At 51.9% G+C, this 21,342-nt stretch overlaps 1 protein-coding gene across 10 annotated transcripts in view; it reads right to left on the reverse strand.

Annotated features, from left to right (window-relative positions):
- ANKS1A (ankyrin repeat and sterile alpha motif domain containing 1A) overlaps nucleotides 1-20,803 on the reverse strand; it is a gene marked incomplete at its 5' end in the record, with an annotated part of 73,000 nt that extends 52,197 nt beyond the window's left edge. For 8 of the 10 annotated variants that reach the window (XR_014616708.1, XR_014616709.1, XR_014616710.1 and 5 more), the window contains 4 exons: nucleotides 2,365-2,427; nucleotides 4,219-4,375; nucleotides 5,052-5,132; nucleotides 20,601-20,803. Coding sequence is in view for 5 of the 10 variants with exons in the window: in XM_084220636.1 (XP_084076762.1) it covers nucleotides 2,365-2,427; nucleotides 4,219-4,375; nucleotides 5,052-5,132; nucleotides 20,601-20,803 (504 nt within the window). Of the gene's footprint in view, nucleotides 1-905; nucleotides 930-2,364; nucleotides 2,428-4,218; nucleotides 4,376-5,051; nucleotides 5,133-20,600 lie in introns of those variants that run through there. The other 2 variants (XM_084220638.1, XM_084220634.1) reach the window with 2 other exon arrangements.
- Between the last annotated feature and the right edge of the window lie 539 nt (nucleotides 20,804-21,342).

Below are 21,342 nucleotides of genomic sequence, written 5' to 3' on the forward strand. Positions count from 1 at the left end.
GCCAGGCTCTCAGCCTGCCCTGTGGCACGAGGGATCCTCTCTGCCAGGCTTTGTGGAAAGACTGGATGACCCCAGCCCCTCTGAGCAGTGGGTCCCTGCCCCAGAGCCGTGGGGGCACACGCTGCTCGTGCCATGCCAGCCCTGGTTCCTGGGGATTCCCCTGGCTAGGACTGCCCCCCTCTCCTTTGTCCCCAGCACAGGGTATGTATGCCTCAGGAGACTTTAAAGCATGCAGCAGCTCCAAGCACCTGCCTGAGGGCTCAGAAATGGGAACACAACATCGTTTAAAAATGTAATTGTTGGAGACTTCCCTCATCTTCCCTGCAATTCAGTCCAATTTTCACTAAGCAGATTGGGGCTCCAGTGCTCCAGGCAAAATCCCCAGACTTTCCTCCTGCAGCAGAGATCACCAGGCAATAAAACTGCCCTGAATCATCACAGCAAGTCTCTCCCAATTCCAGACTGTGCAGTGGAAACTCCCACTATTGCCTGAGTCCTTATTGCCTCCATTTTGGGAGAGTTTTGAGCAGCCAAAAATACTCCAGTTCTTCCAGGCAAGGGAGTTTGCTCCCTTCCTGCATCACCTCTCCAGGCACAAACCAGAGCAGAGAGCAGGAGTGCTCAGACCTACAGATGTATCAGAGATGGAAAAGGAAAATTCCATTCCAGCTGCCAGAAGGCACATGGCTTCAAATTTCAGAACTGCTTAGAAAAATAAAGCACTCAGGAGGGCTGAGGGGCTGCATTCCTGCAGGAATCCTTGCATCCCCCAACTCTCAGCTGGAAGAGAGGAGCTGGGAGCAATGCCTGCCTGCAGAGCACAAAGAGGACATGAGCAGGGATGGCTCTGCTTTCTTATGGGCTCCAGCACAGGTTCCAAGCCCTGCTAATGGGATGCCACTCACCACACAAAGTCTTGCTGTTCCTCATCCCATGCTCAAGTGGAGAATCCACAGCCCCTTCAAGTGCTGTGTCTGTTCTGCAGCCCCTGCTCCCATCACAGCGTGAGATGGTTCTGACTGAGCACAGGGAGACTCGATTTGAAAAAGGGAAAGTTTGCTGATCTGCAAAGATCTGAAGGGTTGAATAAACTGCCAATACTGAATATTCCCTCTTTACATTCCTTCTTCATTCAACATCCCAGTACTGGAATGTGTAAGATTTTACCCAGTTATTGACAATGTTTTGGGAAGCTCCTTCCAGGCAAGTGAACTGCTCAACTATGATGTTTCCACAGAATACATAAAGGCAGAAAATTCCTATCTGCATTTTTGTAAAAATCCCCAGTTCAGATGAGCTTCATTTGTGCTCAAAGGGTGGGAACCAGTGACCCTGAAACAGGGCTCTGAAAACCACACCTAACTCCCAGCAAGCACAGGAGCTCTGGCTGTGTGTTTATAAGGTCCTGCAGACCAAGCAGAGGAAAACTCTGACAGACAGAAATCTGCCATGGATGGCTGGATCCAAAATAACTGGGTGGAAGCAGCTGTGGCATGGTGGCTCACGGCAGAGGTGTCTCAGGACAGAGCAACAGATTGTTTGCCACCCTGGCTTGTAGAGTCACTAGAAATAAAACTGGAAAATGGTGTCTGAGAAACCACCACCAGGAATTTCATCTTCAACATCCCAATACTGGATAGGAAGCTTCTTCAACAGCTCAGTCTCAGCACATTGCACAAGCTGATATTGTGTCTTTTGTAGCTCAAAACAACTGAAAAGAAGAGAGGAGCAAAACAGGCCAGAAAACAGGAACAGGAGACCAGGGCTGAAGGGTCAAACAACACCACAGACTGAACATCAAAAGAGAGACTGATGTAATAAGCAGGACATGGAGGACTTGGGAAGAGAGGCAGGAACATCACTGCCCTCCCTTCTCCCCACCACCACCACCACAGGAATTAACTGTCCATTCAAACAACACAGAGCATTATGCATTTGGTAGAAGAAAAGGCATCAAAATTCACTCCAAACAGCCCACAGAGAAAATGCAACCATGGTTAAGCAGGGGAAAAAATTTCCTTCTCTTTGCATTTATCAGCAACATCAGCACATGAAACAAAACCTAGAACATTAAATTGAAGTAACATTACCTTTGGGAAGTCATCCAGCCCAATCAAGCAAACTGACCATCACTGCGAGTCCTACAAGGCTAAGCAAGGAAGGAGCCCCCAGGAAAGTAAGGAAAAGCTTTCCTTTAATTATGTTTCTATAACTGCTTTGAAGAGAGAAACCCACAGTAAATCAATGGTCCCATTTTCCTTTTCCCCAAGCAGCTGCAAAGTGAACAGGTATTATTGCACCTGGAAGCGCGCCAGTGCAGCTTGGAGTGATGATGCAGTGAAATGCTGACAGCAAAGTACACACCTTGGCATTGATATATGGGTCAAAGGGGCCGTACTTTTTGAGTTCTTTGATCTCAAGAGCATTCTACAAAAAGGAAGAGGAAAAAGAAAAAAAATGTGATAATGAAATGGGTGAGATACAGCAACAAAGCAATGGGTGACTCCAAGGGGTGGAATGGCAGGACACAGCATCTTGTTCCAGTCAGAGCCATGGCCAGCAGAAGCCATTCCAGCTGGGATTGCTGTAACCTGCACCAGGCTCCAAGCACAGGCTCCTCAGCTGACTTCTCTCATTTAACAGGGTTCCTACTGAACAGACATTAATGAAACATTACCTGCAAGGATCACACTAAGCTCTGGCTTTTTGCAAAGATCATTGCTCTAGCTGCCCTACTCAGAGCAGAACATTTACACTATGGGCTCTCACTCAATTCTTGTCAGATTGATTGTAAGGGTTACCTGCACTCAAGCCCATGTAATCAGACTGAGTGCCTGCAGCTGTGCCTGGAGACATGATTAACCACAGCCCCAAACTGGAAAACTGTCACCAGAGACATCAGAACACACATTCCTCATTATTCCTGCTCAGTGGAGGAATGACAGAGAGCTGCACTACAACCAGATTTTTCATTCCATGGTGTTTTAGCAGCAGTTATCCCTGGGGCAGCCTGGTGCATCGATTTACCCGTCCTGGGAAACTCCAGTGTGGCACTTGGGTCCCCAAAAGGAGGACTGGGACTCCTAAACCTGCCTCTGAAAGGAGTTTGCTCCCCAGCTCCTGAAAAAGTACCATGGAGCAAATCAACAGAAGGGACTCCACAGCTGCTCACCCTGACTGTGAGCTGAACTCAGGCCAGGGGTGTCTGACCCAGCTGGGAATTACCTCTGGAATCAATGTCCAGGTTTAATCTGCTGGCACCAAGGCAGGCAAACCTATTTTGGTTTATTCCTTTCCTCCTGAAAGAACACCTGAGTGGTTTAGGAGCTGATTCCCAGGGTCATCAGATGTTCCTGCCTTAGGGACAGGACAACCACAGCCCATTGCAGCCTTAGCCACTGGTCTGGGCCTCTCACTCTGTGCTAGGGAGGGGCAGCTCAGTGACAGCACTCAGCTGGCCTCATTCATGAAACCAGTTCCTGTAAACAAAACTCTGCAACAACAGCAATATTTGGGCCTTCCAGCAGTAGCATTTCAGAAGTTCCCTGGGGTTTAAGATACCTCTGATGTCCATGGGCAGTTCCACAGGAGCCAGCCCTCTGCAGTGGACACAGGTCTCCCTCACTCCCTCTGCACCCCAGACCAAAACTGTCAGCCTGACAAAAGGAACAAATCCAAGAGGCTTTTTTTCTTGCCTGATTGCAAAAATAATTCTTTAAGATTAAACTAGGGATTTATCTGGGAGCAAGTAGTGTTAAAATTATCTTAGAACTTACAAATTAGTGAACTGGAGCAAGTGCCAGAGACAAGCCAGGAGAGCAGCTAAGAGAGCACGGCCAAAGAGACTGAACAAAGCTGCTTGGATTAGTTCCCAAAGGAGGGAGCCAATGGATCCTCTGCAGAACTAGAAACCTGCTCAGCTATCCAGCAGCTGAAAGGAAAACTGTGGGTTAGTCTTAGAAGCCCAGAAGCAGGAGACCACTTCCTAAGTGTTGAGCAGTTCTCACATTTATGTGTCTATGAAACTTAAATACCTTTTCATCCTACCACTACCTCAGCACTGAATGTATTGCTTTAGGCAGTGCCCCTCCTATCCCACCAGCATGTAGGACATTACAACATTGCTACTGGTTTGGGAAGGGTCAGGAGTCAGCTGCAGGAGTCTCTTTCCATGCCAGGGAAGTGATTCAATGACACATTAGAGAAAATCAGGCAGACCTGCTCATTCACTTTGGTGTGTGAAGGGCCCTGGTGGATGAGGAGCTTCACAATGTCAGCATCTCCCTTCCAGGCTGCCAAGTGCAGGGGGTAACAGCCCTTACAATCTGCCACGTTGGTGAGCGCGTCGTTCCTCAGCAGAACCTCCACAACATCCCTGCAAGAGACAGCAACTTCTGTGAGACATTCAGTCCTTGTTTCACAGCCCCCCTTCTGCAGCAAGTACTGAACAAGAAGTCAATCTGAGCAGGAGTGTTTCAGAGAGCCTCTTGAAATGTGATTTTTAAGTGTTCCTATTAAATGCTGCCAACGGAAATGAAAAAAAGGAAATAAATAATGCTGAGATGAGCTCAGGGAGGATCCACATTAACTCCATACGAATGGAGCTGAACAGGGAGCCACAAGCCTCTGCTGCACAGTGAACTGCACAAGCACAACGAGGGTAAATAGAGATTTTAACCCTATTTGATTTCTCAGTATCTTAGGCAGCAATGAGAAACACGAGATCTACCACACTAAAATTACCTAAAAATGTGATATGCACATGAAGTGGTGCAGGCCCAGACCACCCCGGACACCAGGAAGACTGCAGGGACTGTCACCAGGGGAGCTCCTTTCACACCGTGTTACAGCTCATCCAAATTGCTTAGAAATCAAAGGGTTTGAAAACCTCGGCGTCTGGAAATGTAACATCACCCAGCAGCCAAAGCACTGACATTCTCCACTTCCCCTGAAGATGGAGTAGTGCTGCACCAGTGCCTCAGCTGGTGAATGAACCAGGGAAGCACAAAGCATCCAACCCCCTGCCACCCCAGTGTGGGAACAGGACTCACTTATGGCCATTCAAAGCAGCGTGGTGCAGCGGGGTGTAGCCAGTGCTGTCAACGCAGTTCACGTTTGGCCCCCTCCAGATGCTGCAAGACAAAAACAGACAGGGAACACTTAGGCAAACACCAAACAGGGCCAGGGCAAGGGCAGGGCTGGCACAGCTCTCACACCAAGGTGGGCACCTGACAGCTGTGGTCAGGGGCAGCACACGGAGCACAGAGCAGAGGGGTCAGCGCATGGAATCACTGCTCTGCTTCACCTCAGTCCTGCTCTCCAACCACAGCTCCCACTGCTCACATCCTTCAGCCATACACAGCCTTGCCAAAAAGCATCCTCAGAGGAACGTGTGTCTATTAGACTGAACCACAAGAGACAGCAAACCATCGACCCACTGCTAATTCACACCCCACAGAAGAATTCTGGTGGCTCTGGGAAATTGTCCTTCTCCACAGCAAGAGTCACAAGGGGTGGGTGTAAGTCAAAGACTGTGGGATGCAGAGTCTGCTCTTGGTCACCACTGTGATTCCACACTGACTTCTCACTGTCCCAAAATCACTTCCATCTGTCAGTTCTTGGCAGTCTGCACCAAAGAGTAGGTGGTCTCTTCTGAGAGCATTAACTTCCCTCCCTTGCTCAAAAGTCAAGTAGCACAGATTTAAGTATTAACCCTGGCAAGGATTACTCTTCCCCAGCCCCTGCAGGGTGTCCTGTTCACATCAGCACAGAATGGCACAAGTAAGAGGCCAGTGCTGCTCCTGAGCTTGCTGTGGAAGGAGTGTGGGGTCCTTCACCAGGGCCACCACCCTATCCCAGAAACAGGCATGAAACTCAAACCAGTACATTCTTATAAGCAAACTGGAACTGTTCAGCTCTCCTGTGTCTGCTGGCCTGTTTTATACACCATCCTTTTAGGAATTAGGGGCTTATTACAAACCCTGAAAATCCCACTTATGCTAATGTGATGCATTTCCCTGCTTTGTTTTCTTTGGGGGTAAAACCTAACAGCACCCTCTGATCCCCAGCTGAAATGGTTTCAAATCAGCCAGCTGTGGCTCTGTTTGAAGCTGGCCTTCTCTGAGGAATCCATTTCCTCCCCAGTATGCAGTCACAACGACTCCCATGGCCCAGAGGCTTTCTAAAGCAGCAGCCATCACTGGGGGGCTGCTAGCCAGGAGCACCTCGGTGCCACCCAGCAGGAAAGGCACCAAACCAGACCAAGGGGAATGTCCTGCAGACTGAGTGAACTCCAGAAGGGAAGGAAGCAGCAGGCTCACTCTGGAGCATGTTTCAGTGGGAAATGGAAAGTCTGTCCCTGTCCCTTCCAAGCGACTCCTGATCTGCAGAGTATTATAAAAGGCTTTGCAGTCTAGAGAAGAACCCGAGCTCTGCTAGAGGAGAGGCAGCTAAGGGGAAACTTTATCCAAGAGGACAGGCAAGTGAGCCACAAAATCCAATTTGCAAAGGATGAGAGGCTTATCCTGAGGCATCCTGCACACCACACACCATCCTGTGCTCCAGGAGGATACACACATGCAGATCAATACTCACATGCAGGGCACCTCCAGCACTGACAACACTGTTCACAGGCTGATGGCTGAAGCCACATGCAGAAGGTCAGTGAGACACCAAAAACCCCCACTCAGGGTGTGTGGGAGTGCCCTGCCTGATCCAGCCTGCAGCCCTGGAGCATGAAGGGGACTGAGCAGCACTCAGCTCTGGTTTATTCCTGGCAGTGGGCTCCTGCAGTGTGGTTGCCCAAATAATTTATTGCTGGATTTAACATGGCAATTAATGGTTAGAACTAGTGCCAGAAAGCCTTGTGTGCAGTCTAGAGCAGTTCTAACATTGCACCTGTGCTGCCTTTGCTTGGGCTGTAACCTGGGCAGTGCCAGCGTCCCGTGGTTTTACACATTAAACTGAGCTGTGTTTGGAAGTTGAGCTCAAACTGCTTGAGGGTGAACACATGAAAAACCAGCAGCAATTAACACAAATGTTTCTTTCAGCTGAAGTTATGAAATGAGGAAAACCAGGGTCAGTGGTGCAGTGGGCAGGGCTGGGGACCAGAGCCTGGGGCATCTGTCCCATTGGAGCGTGGTGTCCCCATGATAAAACACTTCCTTAGAAATCTCCAGGTCAATGCTTTAAAGTAAAATGCAAAGTTTGTCCAAGGAGCTCAGAGGAGGAGAAAAGCTGGAGCCCAGGAGGAAGCTGACCCAGCAGTGAGTGCTGGGTGCTGCAGAAACCAAATGCCAGCATCTAAAGATATTTTAAAAAAAAACATCTGCTGTGTCCTCTCCTCCCCTTTGCCTTTTTATTCCTGCAAATAAAGAAAGCTTTTATCAAAGAAAGGTCAAATCACCCAAAAGATCAGACTGGAAGGATCCAAGAGGATAACTATTTATATTTAAATGTGGGGACTGCAGCAAAGTACAGCACTCCCTTCCCTCCTCTTCCTCTTCAGCTCTGCCAGAAAGGCCATACAATTCTCCTGAGGTATGGAAAGAGGGTGCTGAGAAAAGCAGAACACAAAGTCCAGAACTCTCTGTGACTTTGGGCTGTTTCTGATTTCTAAACAGAAACCCCAATCCCAGCACAGGCAGGAGAATGCTGTAAATACATTCCCAGTAAAGGTCTGGAGCCAATTTGACCACTGCTGCTTTTTGATTGCTTTTCTCCCTCAATCCCCCCAAAACCCCTTCACAACAAAGAGGGGGGTTACTTTAACCCTGTGCTCTCTGGGGATTACCCAGGGCTCACCTGCCCTTTGCTCCACCAGGGCAGCATTGAAGATGCTCCTGATGACATCTGCTTAAAACAGCCAAGACTGAACATTGAGGACATCAGGAAAGCTCTGAAAACAGCAAAATTTGCTCCATTTAAACTATTTCTTGTGCTCAGTTTTCTCTTGCTCTATGATTCAACAAGGCCTTAAATAAAACTTCCTGCTTGTGAAAACTGCTGAATAAAGCACATGCTTTAGGTCACAGTAAAACCCCAAAGTACCTTTAAACAGGACCACATTTGTCCTCTTGCTTTTCCATTTCTTTCTTCCCAACTGCAGTAGTAACTTTTCTCCCAAAACCACCCCAGGCAAGGAGCTAAAGCAGGGCCAAGATTAGAGAACAACGTGGTGTTTTCAGCTCAAATGATGAACCTTTGGGGCTGGTTTCTGGTCTCACTAGCATGGGTCAAGGAAGCACCAGGAGAGCTCAGGGTGCTTGTGCAGAGCAGAGGCCGTTGGACCCCTGTATTTACACACCCAAAAACAAAAAGCAAGATGAAACACGAGCAAACACGAGTGGCTTGGCCCAAAGGCACCAGGAAGTTTAAAGCACTGGCCCCAGATGTTTGTGTACTTCACTCAAAGCCTTGGAGACAGAGTGTCAGGAGGGCAGTGAGGGCTGGAGGCGGATTCCCTGGAGTCCATTGCCCAGAGGCCACCACAGCGGGTCAGTCACACATCCCAGCCATCCACATCCACACAACCACTGGATTCCTGCGACCCTCCCCTGGTATTTCCTGCTTACAGAGGGAACACAAACAACCCAGAGCCTTTGGGCAAGGCTTCAGGGTTAGGAAGCTGCTTATATTTTTCTGAAGTGTGAGGAAGGCGCTGCTGCAGCCACCCTGCCAGCGGGCAGGGTTTGGCACGGTGGGACTCCAACAGAGTGGGGACCCTGCTTCTTATGCACCCCAACCACCAGATACTACAGCAGCTTTTATAAACAAATGGCTGATGCAAGGCTGGAGGAGATTAAAGTAGTGTATTGCTGGGGCAAGGGACTCAGCCCCTCCTGGCAGGTTTTGAGAAAGCCCAAGGAGAACAGCTGGTCAGACTCCAGCTGCTGGAGTGACTGCAGAGGAAGCCAAACCATGAGCTTCTGCACTCCTCAACTTCTTGGCCCAGATTTTAATTTGCTATAAGAAAAGTGGATAGATTTTCCTCAAAGTCAAAGGGTCATGAGCTCAGGTACAAGATGCCAGAATGGGCAGGGAAAAGCAGGGACCACCATAAAGGCAGCACACATAGAAGTGACCCAGCTGACATGGCACAACACAACAGCCAGAAGGAGAGCTGCTGACCCTGGGCTCTGTAATCAGACCCACTTCCAGCAGAGCCACTGACCAGGGATTCCAGTGAAAATCCTCAAGTTCAGTCCACTTTGACTGACACACTGCAGCAGTCAGAGCCACGCCTGGCCCTCTGCACACAGCCAGACCTCAAGCTCATTCTGAATGAAGCAACGCTCTCAACAACACCTGCCAACAGCTCCAGCCTCATTGCCCAACACGTGCAGACAGTTCAGCCAGTGTAAGGTCAACAGGGTGCTGTGAGAAACCAGCATTTCCACTAGTGGAGCAACACTGTGCAGCAACCAATCCTCTGATGGCCAAATGATCCCTTCTCCCTTGGAAAGGAGCAAAGCCTTTTGTTCCTCAGGTGCAGCAGGTGGCCAGGAGCAGGAAACCTGCATGGGTTTGCGAAGTGACAGCAGCCTGTGAAGGATCAGTTCAGGAACTGAGAGGCAAAAGGTGAGCTCATCTGCTTCCCTCAGAACCAGTCGACCATCTCCCACTCCCCATTTCCAGGGGAGGCTGTTTTGGGTCAGCACAGACCCATGACAATCACACATTTAACTCCTGGGCTTGCAGTTCACACTAGAAAGGAACCAGACAGGGCTGGCATCACTAATAGAAATGTGTCCATCCAAGCTAAAACCCCCCATTAGGAAGAGGCCAGCCCTAGCCTTATGGATGGCTCCTGGCAGTGAAAATGCATTTATTTAAACTTAATGTATGGTGGGGGTGGCAGTGGGGACAGAAAGGCTGGGCCAGGCGTGGAGCGTGTGCTACATCAGAGAATCCCTCTGAGCAGGGGCAAATAAAGAGCTGCAGGACAGGAAAAATATAGGTCTGGTTTGAGTGCATATGCTGCTCTTTATTCTTAAAAGCATTACAGGCACTCTGCAACCCACTCCCATTAAGGAGCATTCCCAGCTGATGACAGGCCACAACACAGGCTCCAACACTGGCTCTGACCTCAGGGCCAGGGCCAAACAAGCTTGGCTGGGAGAAGTGCAAAGAGGGTCAGCCATTGAGTCAGAGAAAGCCAAGCAGGGTCTTTGGAGGGGTCCAGGAGCTCTGGGGTCTGATGTGTGTGACAGCAGGAGCATCCCCCCTGTCCACACCCTGGCCAAAGGCAGCATGAGAGCAGGGGAAGAGCAGGGAAAATGGGAAGGCAACCACCCAGCATGGAGATGGGAGGGTTTGACATGAAGTCTGGTTCATTCAAGGCAGGAAAGTGACCCCTAAAAGAGGACAGAGATTTGACAACATTTGCCAAATGCTGACAAACCTCTCACTGATTCTGCACCCCGTTCTCTTCTTCTACATCTGACTAGATGGGGTTTTGAGGAATAGGAGCAAAAGGAACTAAAACATTCCTGCAGAAATTCAGTGAACTGAGCAGCGTTATCAAAGTCATAAACCAATTCCCAGAACTGCAAACAGGAACCAGAGCACTGCTCAGGTAAACATTCCTCACTCTCCATTTGCAGCTCAGCTCTGCTCCCACAGCACTGGAGAAAATGCACTACATGGAAGAAAACACAATATTTAAAAAATAAATAAGAGGCAGGGAAAATTAGCAAGACACATGTAGATAGTGCAGCCTGCTGGGTTCCACTGAAGCACAATTCCTTAGAAAGGTACCAGACTTTCCCTTGGCCTTCCCTTCATTGAGCACTTTCAGAGAAATACAAGGAAACCCTGGGCAGCCACAAATTCCTGATCAAAACCACCAAGCAGCTGATGCTGCAGCACTGAGCTGGCTGCAGCTGGCAACCTCGCACTGGGCTTTCCCTCCCCCTTCTCCTTTGTGAGATGATTTAACAAGCTGCAGAATCCCATGGGACATGTCAGTCAGCCAACAGCAATGGAGCATCATGTCTGGAGCCCAACATGTCCATCTGTGCCGTTCCCTTCTGACAGGCACAAAGCTCTGAGCTTGGAGTAAAAATGTCATCAAAAGGAACTTGTGCAGAAAAAATTGTGGAACAGCACATGCCCTCCCCCGCCTGCCAGTGCCCTTGTAGGGGATGGATGTGTCAATTAAGGGTTTTGGGATGGCAGAAAACACGTCACCCTCAGCTCGCTGTCAGACAACATCAACACACCTTGAAGTTAATGTTTGTTTCCAGCACCCACAGAGATCTGATCCACTACACATCTTAGTGGGAATTTGGGATTTCTAGCACCTTGCACTTAGAAGGGTATGGGCATGGTGATACCCCATTTAAACATGGACACCTTCCTCCTGGTGCAGTCTCAGACCTCTCCACAGAGAGACAACAACCACCCACGTTCTCCCCATCTCAGCACTAAAAGACTCCTCAAGGTCTGTGTGCTCTGCCCAGCCAGCCATGCTCCAATGCTCCTCTGGGCCACCATGGCTTCTTCCTGGGCGCTGGCCCTTCACCTTGTGCCATGTCACCCACACTCACACCCCTCTCAGCCTGGCTGCTGCCCACCCCTTCCCAAATCCTGCTCACACACCTCTCAGCCTGGCTGCTGCCCAGCCCTGATGCCTGAACACTGAACCATGACGTGTCTGACCTGGGGCAGATGAAAAGCAGGTAAATAGGCCAAGTCAAGCAGAGACAGAGATTCAGGGACCGAATTACCCCTTCCCTACAGCAATTAAAAAAGCAAATGCAATTATTTTGTACCAACAACTGCACACAGAGTGCATTTTTGCCTTAGGGAGACTGAAAGCACTGAGACAGAGATTGGCACGACATCCTCCTTCCCCTGTGACATTGCCCACATCAGTGACAGGAGGACTCTGAATCGGTGCTGGCACTGCAGTGCTCAATTCCAGGTACACAGGGAGACCCCAGGATGCTGGGAGGAATCCCTGGGCTGCAGCCCAGGACATCAGGACAAGCAGGAGAAACACGGTGCTGGAGTGAAAAGGAAATGAGTTGCTCTGATACCAACCAGCAGAATGACAGGATGAGAGGCAAGGCCTGGAGGAAGGGGACACGGTACTGGAGGATTCAGAGCCACAACAAAGCTTCCACTGAAGCGTTTGGAGCACACTTTACCCTTGAATACAGCCCACACCAGCAGCCCAGCCACTCACCCACATGGCTCCATTTAAGCCTGTACCAATCCCAGCTCCAGCTTAACCAGGAGTCCCTGAGGGCTAAAGAAAGACACAGCAAGGAGAGATTAACTGGCAAGAGTGCAGGACACAAACAAGGCACTGACATACCGCTGACTCCAGAGACATTCCTTCTTGATGAGCTTTTTAATTGGGTGCCCAAAGAGAAAGAGAAAGGAGAGAGCAGAGACAGGGAGAGGAGGAGGGCAAACAGAGAAGTGACCCCATGGTGGCTGAGATGGGAACATGGGGGACACACCTGAGCAGCCACAGAGCTCTGTGATCAGCTCTGCTTGTCATGCCAATGCTACACGGGCAGAGAAAGCACTGACTTGGACAACAGCTCCTAAGGAAAAGCTCAGAAAAAGGAGGATGGAAATCAGAAAGGACATCCTTTTACTCCAGAAGCATCCTTGAAATCCAGTCTGTTAGAGAGCAGGATCAGGAGTGAATGGCCAAGGCAGGAAATGATTCCCAAATCCCAAGATAGTTGCCAGGAGTTGTCACTACTTGTCTGTGCTATCTGTACAGAGATAAGGTTAGAGCTGAAAAACACGAGTGCTGAGAGCTGAGGGCATGAGCCAGGCAGCCAGAGGGATGGAGCTGACAGTCCTGCCCTGCTCTGAGAGCCCTGGGAAGGGCAGGGACCCCTCCCCAAGAGCTGCCAGGGGCAGCTGCACCCACCCCCAGTGCTGGAAAACTGAACCAATAATGGAACAGTCAGCAAAGAGAGATGTTCCCACATATTTCATGGTGGATCTGCAGCTTCCAGCCCTGGTTTCACCCAGGCTCTGACCCTGCCTACAATGACAGCCTCAAACAGCTTTTCCTCACCAGAAAAAAAAAAAATCATTCTTTGGGGAACATATACAACATAAGATGTTCCAAACCTCTTGAAATATTTCTGCACACTTCCCTGCAAGAATAACAGACCCAGCTCTGAGCCTTTTCTCTGTTCAATACAGCTCTCCCAGCCAGAAGCTGCTTTCAGCAGCAGAGCCTTTCCCAGCCTGACATTTTTAATGTACAGAAGGAATGTACATATGCCAGTCAGACTCCTAAATATATGCAGGATAAAACTCTCCATGACTTCAAACAATTTCAGGGTTACTGTGACTGTCCCAGCAAATAATTATATCTCAGCTGTAACAACTCACACCCAATAACAACCAGGATCCTCAGAGCTTTTAAACCAAGTCTCTTTAGTCTTTATTTCCAGTGAAAAGGAATGTCAAGGTCACATCGTGTTTCACTCCTTCTGTGAAATAATTTCTGTTGAGATTAGAGGAAATATTTCCAAAATGCCAAATCCAGCACGAATTCCACACATCCTCCGAGTTCCATTTTCAGCTGTTCTGACCCAGAGCAGAGGAGCCACAGGAGCTCAGACACAGCTTCACAGCTTGCAGCAGGCTGAAAGGAGCTGTGAAGGGGGCACAGGGGCAATGCAGTAACTGAAAACCATGCAAAGGTGGTTACTAACTACACTTCAGGACAGCCACGAGTCATCCATGGGGATCACAGGATGAACTGAGGTTAAACATCTCTTACAGGGAGTCACCTCTGATAGAGTCCCCACTGTGCAGTGAGAAACCATGGCTTAAGAAATCACTGGAAAGAAGCACTAGGAAAAAGCAACACCAGTCCACAGGACACAGTCTCCTATTTAAGTAATCTGATGGATTTCACTGTCCTTGTAACAGAACCAAGATGATGATGCAAAGCTTTGAAGTCTTCAGAGCTTAAGGCTTTATCCTAATCCTGTTCCTGATGCCTAAAAAAATTGTGCTGATTCCTGAAAGTGACAGCAGTGAGGAAGAGCCTGTGGAGCCCACCTGGGGTCCTGCATGGGGGTGCTTCAAACCTCAGCAGGCACCCGGGCTCTGGAACCAGATTCTGTTCTAAAATCAGGCACTTTGTAATGCCAAATTTGAGCGGATTTCTCAGTGCCTTAATTAGGATGAGGCAAAAGTCAATTCCTCTAATTTCCAACCCACTTCAATATTAGATTTGAAAGACCACCTATGACATCTTCAGCCTTGCTCGCCTCAGGAGTCTGCACAACAGCAGGCAATGGGATTAGATAAAAATCTAATGAGATAATGTATTTACATCATATTTATGGCACTCACTCCAGACAGGGTTTTGTTCTCATGTACTGAGGACTATCCTCAGCACATGGCACTACAGACACTTCCTTTGAACTGGAAAAAGCTTGAGGTTTATTTTTAAATCTAATTTCCCTTTAAAAGAAACCACATATTAAAATAACAAGGGAGGAGTGCGAATGTACCTGGGCTTACCAAAACTAAACACCAACTCCAGCTCCACTTTCCTCCAGCTGAATCACTCAGGCTCCTGCAGTGTCCAGTGAAGCCATGCACACACTCCTCCTCCTGTAATTCCCTCAGCATCCTGCTATGTCAGAGGTACACTCTGATTTTCACCTGGAACCCTCAACAGCTACATGCCAGCAAGCCGAGAATGTACCTAAACACAGTCCCAGCCCTTTGCATCCTGCAGCCTCCCAAACATTTAAACAGCTCACCCTCACTAACCCTGGGGAAACAGCCACCTCAACATCCTGTGTGTGCCAGAGCCAGCTAAAATCCTTGGCTTAGGAAAAAGTAAAAACCACACAAATCCACACACTGCTGAGATAGAAACAGTTCCAAACTTAAGCCCCTTATACAGCAGTCTGGAGGCCCAACTGGATTTTCTTCCAGTATACAAACACCTGCAGGAATCCCTACTGAGCATCCAGCACCACATTCAGTTAAAGGGCAATCAAAAAAGTTTAACTCCAATCTGATTCATCCAAACTTCTCAAAGCTGAATATTTCTCATTGAGTTACGGCACCAGGACAAAGTAATTTAGGATTCAGGTCTAGAAACGTGCTGTGATGTGAGGGACACCCAGGCACCATATGGCATTAATGCCCTGCCTGACCCAGGGCAGGGCATTTTCCCACCCATGAGGGTGGCAGGAGCACAACTTTTTGTGACATAAAGAGCTCTGAGGCTCTCCAGGTTTTGTGTAAAGAGGGCACATTCACACAGTCCAGCTCAAATTTCATTCCAAAGGCAGCTGACACCTTCCTGCCCTGTGTTTATTGGAGCCTTTGCCCCCTCCCCAGCCCCAGGCTCAGCCAGCCCAGGTGCACCGACATTTCCAGCTCTGTTTTCCTCCCTCCTGCAGACAGCAGCTGTGTTCACTTCGCCAGTCGGTTGCTATAGAAACAAATCAATCCTCAATAGTTTTATTTTTACCAGTTTCTGTGAAATAGGATTTATCTCATTTCCATGACTAAGCTGTACTCTGGAGTGAGCTCTTTGGGACAGTGACAGTGCCAGCTCAGCATCGGGCAGAGCTCGTGCTGCAGTGACAAGAGGAAAGAGCCATCACCCGTGTTCAGAGGCACCTTCTCATCTTGAGGACACTTCACCTTGAAAGGATTCCACAGCCTGAGCACTACAGCACTCCACAGCTGCATCTGAGGAGCAGAACAGAGCCGGAGCGGATGGCACCCGGAAAGGCAATGAGCTCACACAGAGTGGAGGTGTCAGCACATGCCCTCTGCTGAGAGCCAGCCTGGCAGGCCCTTGGGCACTGCCACAGGAGGGGCTCAGCCTCCAGGAGCTGCCTGTCCTTTGTCCCAGGGCAGCTGAGAGGGGCTTTCCTTCTGCTCTGGCATGACATGGATGCGTTTCCTCCACTTCATATTACCTGTACTCTGTCACACCTTTCACCCACGGCTTTTCTATCCTGTTTGTAGTCCTTCAGTCTCACTGAAATGATGCATTACCTCACAAAAACCCAGCTGGATGAACCCTGCTTCTTGGCTTAGCTGCCCCCAATACACCAAATACCGTTCCAGCCATTCATCTCCAGAAAGTTCTGCTGCCTGCCAAAGGGCCTTCCACAGCTGGAGTGGCACCGAGGGGAGCAGCTCCTCTTCACCAGCACCCACTGCTGGGGCACGACCTGCTGCACACAGGGAGCAGAAGGGAAGGGGAGACACTGCTCCTCCTGCCCTTCCCTCCTGCTGGCTCCAGGAGTTTGTCAGACCTGCCAGCTGCAGTGTTTCCAACACCCACCTGTGCAGAGCCTTCCAATCCCCCTCTCTGCCAGCCAAACCCTGGAAACCTAGAGCTGCCCACAGCCCATTGGGAAGGGAGAGAGACAGGGCTCTCTCAAGGGGGTTTCACAGAAAGGAACCCACCCACCCACCAATTCTCACGTGTCCCAGGTGCTGTGAAACCACAAGTCCTGCTTTGCCCACTGGCGTGGGTGAGTGGAGCAGGGCAGGGCTAATGCCCGGTGCCCCTGACCCAGCCCTGAACACGGAACTGCACCGAGCAGGGCAAGCAACCAAAAACTTTCCAAAACTGCATCACAAGATCATACAGAGACAAAACACTGCAGAGTCACAGCCAGTAACTGCAACCTTTGAATTCTTAAAGTACTTAGGAAACAATTCCCTGCTGAGCCCGGTGCACACCTGTGCCTGTGGCACAAGCACCTCCAGCAATCCCTGCGCTCAGGTGTGTAATTAAAGAGAGATCCGTGTGCACGGGAGGGTGTGGAGAGGAGAAGGTTTAAAGTGGGTGAGATGAATAATCACAGCAGCAGGACCAGAGGAAGACCCAATGTTGCCCTGTTCTGTGGGAATGCAGTAGGAGCAGCTCCCTTGTGATGGGGAAGGGAAGAGAGGGAAGCACCTTGCTTGCACAAGCCTGGGAGCTGCACCTTAGAGCCGCCCTGCTGCTCCTGCTGCTCTCTGCCGAACTTGGTGCTGACCCAGAAGGGCTGGGGACACATGGAGGGACAGACAGCCCGACCCTGACCTCGGACAGGGCAATCCCCCCCTTCCCTGGCAACAGCACCGTGTCCCTTCCCCAGGGAATGGCAGCAGACAGGCACAGCCAGAGCCTTCCCCAGAAGTACACAGGGCACTATCAGATCCCTGCAGTGAACCATCAGCCACACCAGAACAAATACCAAACCCCACTTTTTTTAAAAAAAATTCATTTTTGTGACTCCTAACCACCCTTGGACTGCTGGAAGCCACCTCAAGTGTTCTGCCATCCCAGCACGTCACTCTTTAAACCAACCAGACCCCTCAGCAGCAGCTGAAAACAGGCTGGAACAAGGGTTGTGGCTTCTGCGGAGCGGCACTCGACCCTTCCCACAGCAGATGTGCACCCAAACTCCTCATTCCCAGCAGAAGCATCTCCTTGATACACTCCCTGGGGACTGCATATCCCATCTGGGGCTCAGCAGCAGCCCCAGCTTCCCCCTCTGGCAACACAGAGCCAGACTTTTCACAGCAATAGACGGAAATAAAAAGCCGCTTCTGCAGCTTTGGCTTTAACACAACCCATCCCTCACTGCTCCTGGCAAAGCCTCCAGAACGCAGCCTGATAGCTCAGCCACAGACTGCTCTGTTGTTTCCCGCCTCTAACTCCACAGTGAACCGCTAAAAAAAAAATACAACAAATCAAATCCTGCAGCCTCAATGCAGAAGTGGCTCACAACCACAAGAAACCTCAAGGATTCACAGATCATCTCTGATTTCTGGACTTGCTGTGGCTCAGAAGCTTTGAGCTGTACATGCACAGAGTGGGTTTTCTCTCTGCCTGCTCACACAGCGCTCCTGCCTGTGCCATGGTCCATGGCTGGAACCAGAGCAGCCAGGCGTGGCTGAGGAGCCAGAATCTGCTCCTGACTGCTGGGCCAGGCCTGCAGCAGCTCCCCAGGCCTGGCAGATCCCAGGGGCTGCGTGGACGCCAGCAGGGAGCCCAGCCTCCCAAACCCTGGCAGCCATCACCTCTTTGTGAGCCCACCATCTGCTCTGGCAAATCCACACTCCCATTTCCCCCTCCTGCATCCTCCTCATTCCCCCAGCTCGCTGTCAGCATTCCCCATTCCCATCAGCTTCCCACTGGGATTTATTCCACTCTGTGCCCTGAGTGTTACACCCTGGCACATTTACCCCTCGAGAGACTTAAATTGTCTTTGAAATTCCTCCTCCTGTGGCTTATCCCACTCCAGCCCATTCTGTTTCCTGCTCACCTGCAGCTCTGGGTGATTGGAATCTGTGCTGCCTCCACACCCAGCAGGCCCTGCTCGGCCTGGGAAGGAGCAGCACAGCCCAGACTGTGACAAAGTTCACATTTAACTGATAACAGACCGATGGCAGTTCAGGTTACCTGATAAAACACCACATTCCAGGGAATTTACTGCCAGGGCCATCTTCTACCACTCCATGGAGCAGCTCTTGCTCTCTTTGGAAGAGAAATGGCCCAAACCAAAGAGTGCCAGCTCAGAGCAGGTGCCAGCTCAGCACATAGCAGGTGTAAAGTGGGAATTCCAGGGAATGCCTGGTTTGTGCCCCATCCAAAATTGTATCTTTGAGACACCTGAAATGCACAACTGACAGAGCTGTCTATGATAGGCACCTCAGGAGAAAAGAGCTTTGGGAACAGGTTATCCAAACAGTGTGATTTAAATAGAAACTAAACTGGGGACCTGAAATTCAGTGGAGAAAAGAACAAAGGTGCTGGCCCAGCAGAGTGTTTATGATCCTGTTCTGGAAATAAGCTCTGGGGGTGGAGAGCAGTTCCCATGTCAGAAGAGATCCTTACAGACATGTAAGGCAGGACCAGGGATCAGCCTGAGCAGGGCTAGGGGCTGCCCAAGGAAGGGAAAATACAGAGCACACAGTCCTGACGGCGGGCAGGCTTCTCCCCACAACCAAGGAGGGCAAAACCCTACATGAGAAAAGCTCCCACGTCCTAACATTGGAAAAGATGAGGTTTCCTCCACCTTAAAATTTATCTGTCTGCTCCCTGCAGCCTGCCCCAGCCTGTCTCCTGCACTCTCTGGCCTCTCCTTGCAGCTGCTTCTCATCAAAGCTCATCAAAAGCTCCTCAGAGCCAGAGCCCAACAAGTGGTCAGGAGGTGAGAAACAGTCACAAAGCTCCTAAATGGCAGCAGCTGGCACACAGGACATGTTGCCATGCCCCACAACGTGCAGCCAGACCAGGAACTGGTGTCACAGGCACAAATCCCAGCTGTACAGGGAGAAACAGCTGCAGGGGCTGGGACCTGGGCAGGGGAAAGGGGTGGGTCCAGTGCCACCAGCAGGTACAGCCAACAGCCATGGCAGTGAGCACAAAGTATGAGTGACAGTGGTGACAGTCACCCCCCTTCAGACATGTCTCTGCACCAAGCCCTGCTCATGTGTGAGAAACAGTAACAGGTCAGAGCCAAAGGGATGGCCTGGCTCACCCTGGCACCATGGGCACTGTCCCAGGGAAAGGCAGGGAAAAGGCCCCATCGTGCTCAGGTGCTGTCAGGCAGTGCTGGACCTGGTTCAGCTCACAGGGTGTTCAACTGCACCGACCCTCTGCACTGATCTGAGCCCCCTGTGGGCACATCCATCCCACTCAAACAAGCGCTGAGACTGTTTAATGTATCAAAAGAGAAGAACAAAGCCTGACCCAAGGGTAGGTTTACCTTTCAGAAAGGCAAACGTGTGCCCCAGGGCAGGGTGAGCTCTCACATGCCTGCAGGCTTCTGCCACCAGCACAACCTGCAGGTATCTAACTGGGTTATGTGAAAGGAAAACCAGATCAAATTCGGCCAAAAAGGGGCAAGTCACATCCCTCTGAACAGCCAGGTCGCTTAGCAACAGTGTCACTTGGCCCTGGACGCAAACCTCCTCCACAGCTCCCAGCACAAACCAATTGCTCAGGGACCAGGAGCATTCCCAAAGTGGCCCAAAGCTGCAGCTCCAGCAGCGAGAGGTGATGCCAAAAGTCACCCCGGAGATCCCGCACGGCGGGAACCTGCCCCGGCAGAGGAGCCCTCCGGACACTCCTCAGCCTCCCAGTGCCGCCATCCGCAGCACCTGCACAGCAGCGCCCCGATGCCAGGGGGACCGCGGGCAGCACCCAGCGCTGCCACCGCCGGCTGCAGACAGCCACAGAGTCACTCCTCGCTGCCCCGGCAGCCCACCGGCCCCGGCTGCCCGCCGAGGGCACACCAGACCCCGCAGCTCCGGTCGCAACCAAACGCTCAGCGGTGCCCAGGTCACACCCCCGCCGCAGCCACCCGGGAGCCCCCAGCTCCGGCCCGCCCGGGGCACAGAGCGGGGTCAGACCCCCGGCCTCCCCGGCAGCGCTGCCCCCCGGCACCCCCAGGTCCCGCAGCCCTCCCGCTGCACCCCGGAGCGCATCCAAACCCTCCGGCTGCCCCAAGCCCCACGCAGCCGACCCACAGCTCCCGCTCCTCTCCCGACCCGCAGCCCCACAGCCGACCGCCGGTCCGCCGGAGCTCCCGGCTCATCCCCATCTCTCAGCCCCGGCCCCGGGCCGCGCTCACCTGAGCAGGCTGGACAGCGGGTGCCCCACGCCGACGCTCCCGCCGCTCCCGCCACCGCCGCCCCCCGCGGAGCCGCCGCCGCTGCCGCCGCCACCACCGGAGCCGCCGAAGCCGGAGCTGAGGCGCTTCCCCGAGAGCAGCTTCTCCACAGCCGGGAGGTTCCCGGTGCGAGCGGCCTCCAGCAGCTCCTGCTCCTTCCCCATGGCCGGCGCGGCCCGGCCGCCCGCGCGACTTCCGGGGCGGGGCCGCGGCCGGGCCCGAGAAGGCGAGGCCTGGGAGGGCGGGGCCGGGTGGGCGGTGCATGGGCGGGGTCTGAGGGAACGGGAGGTGCAGGGGCGGGGTTGGTTTAGGCCCCGCCCCTGGACGCTGCCCGTGGTCCTTCAGCCGCGCTCGTTTTCGGCGGGTCTGGGGGGGCTTTTCCTGCGGGGCCCCGGCAGCGGGACCGCTCTAACGCCGTGCCCCGGCAGGGTCCGGGCGTGGGGAAGGCGGCTCAGAGCGGGGCCGGTCGGTCGGAGCGCGCAGGGCCCGGGGGTGAGGCCCGCACAGGTCCCCCTCCTCAGCCACATTGCCATGGCGACAAGCCCGGCCCCGCGCATGCCCTCGCGCATGCCCTCGCGGCGCCCGTAGCTGTGCGTCATCAGGAGGCGCCGTTGACGCGCCGTTGGCTTGGCGACATGCTCCGCCTCCATCGCGGCGCCCATGGAATTCGTCATTAGGCTGCGCTGCCGAGTCGCTGTTGCCG

The sequence above is a fragment of the Fringilla coelebs genome (genome assembly GCF_963513975.1).
Source record: "Fringilla coelebs genome assembly, chromosome: 23".
Taxonomy (NCBI): domain Eukaryota; kingdom Metazoa; phylum Chordata; class Aves; order Passeriformes; family Fringillidae; genus Fringilla; species Fringilla coelebs.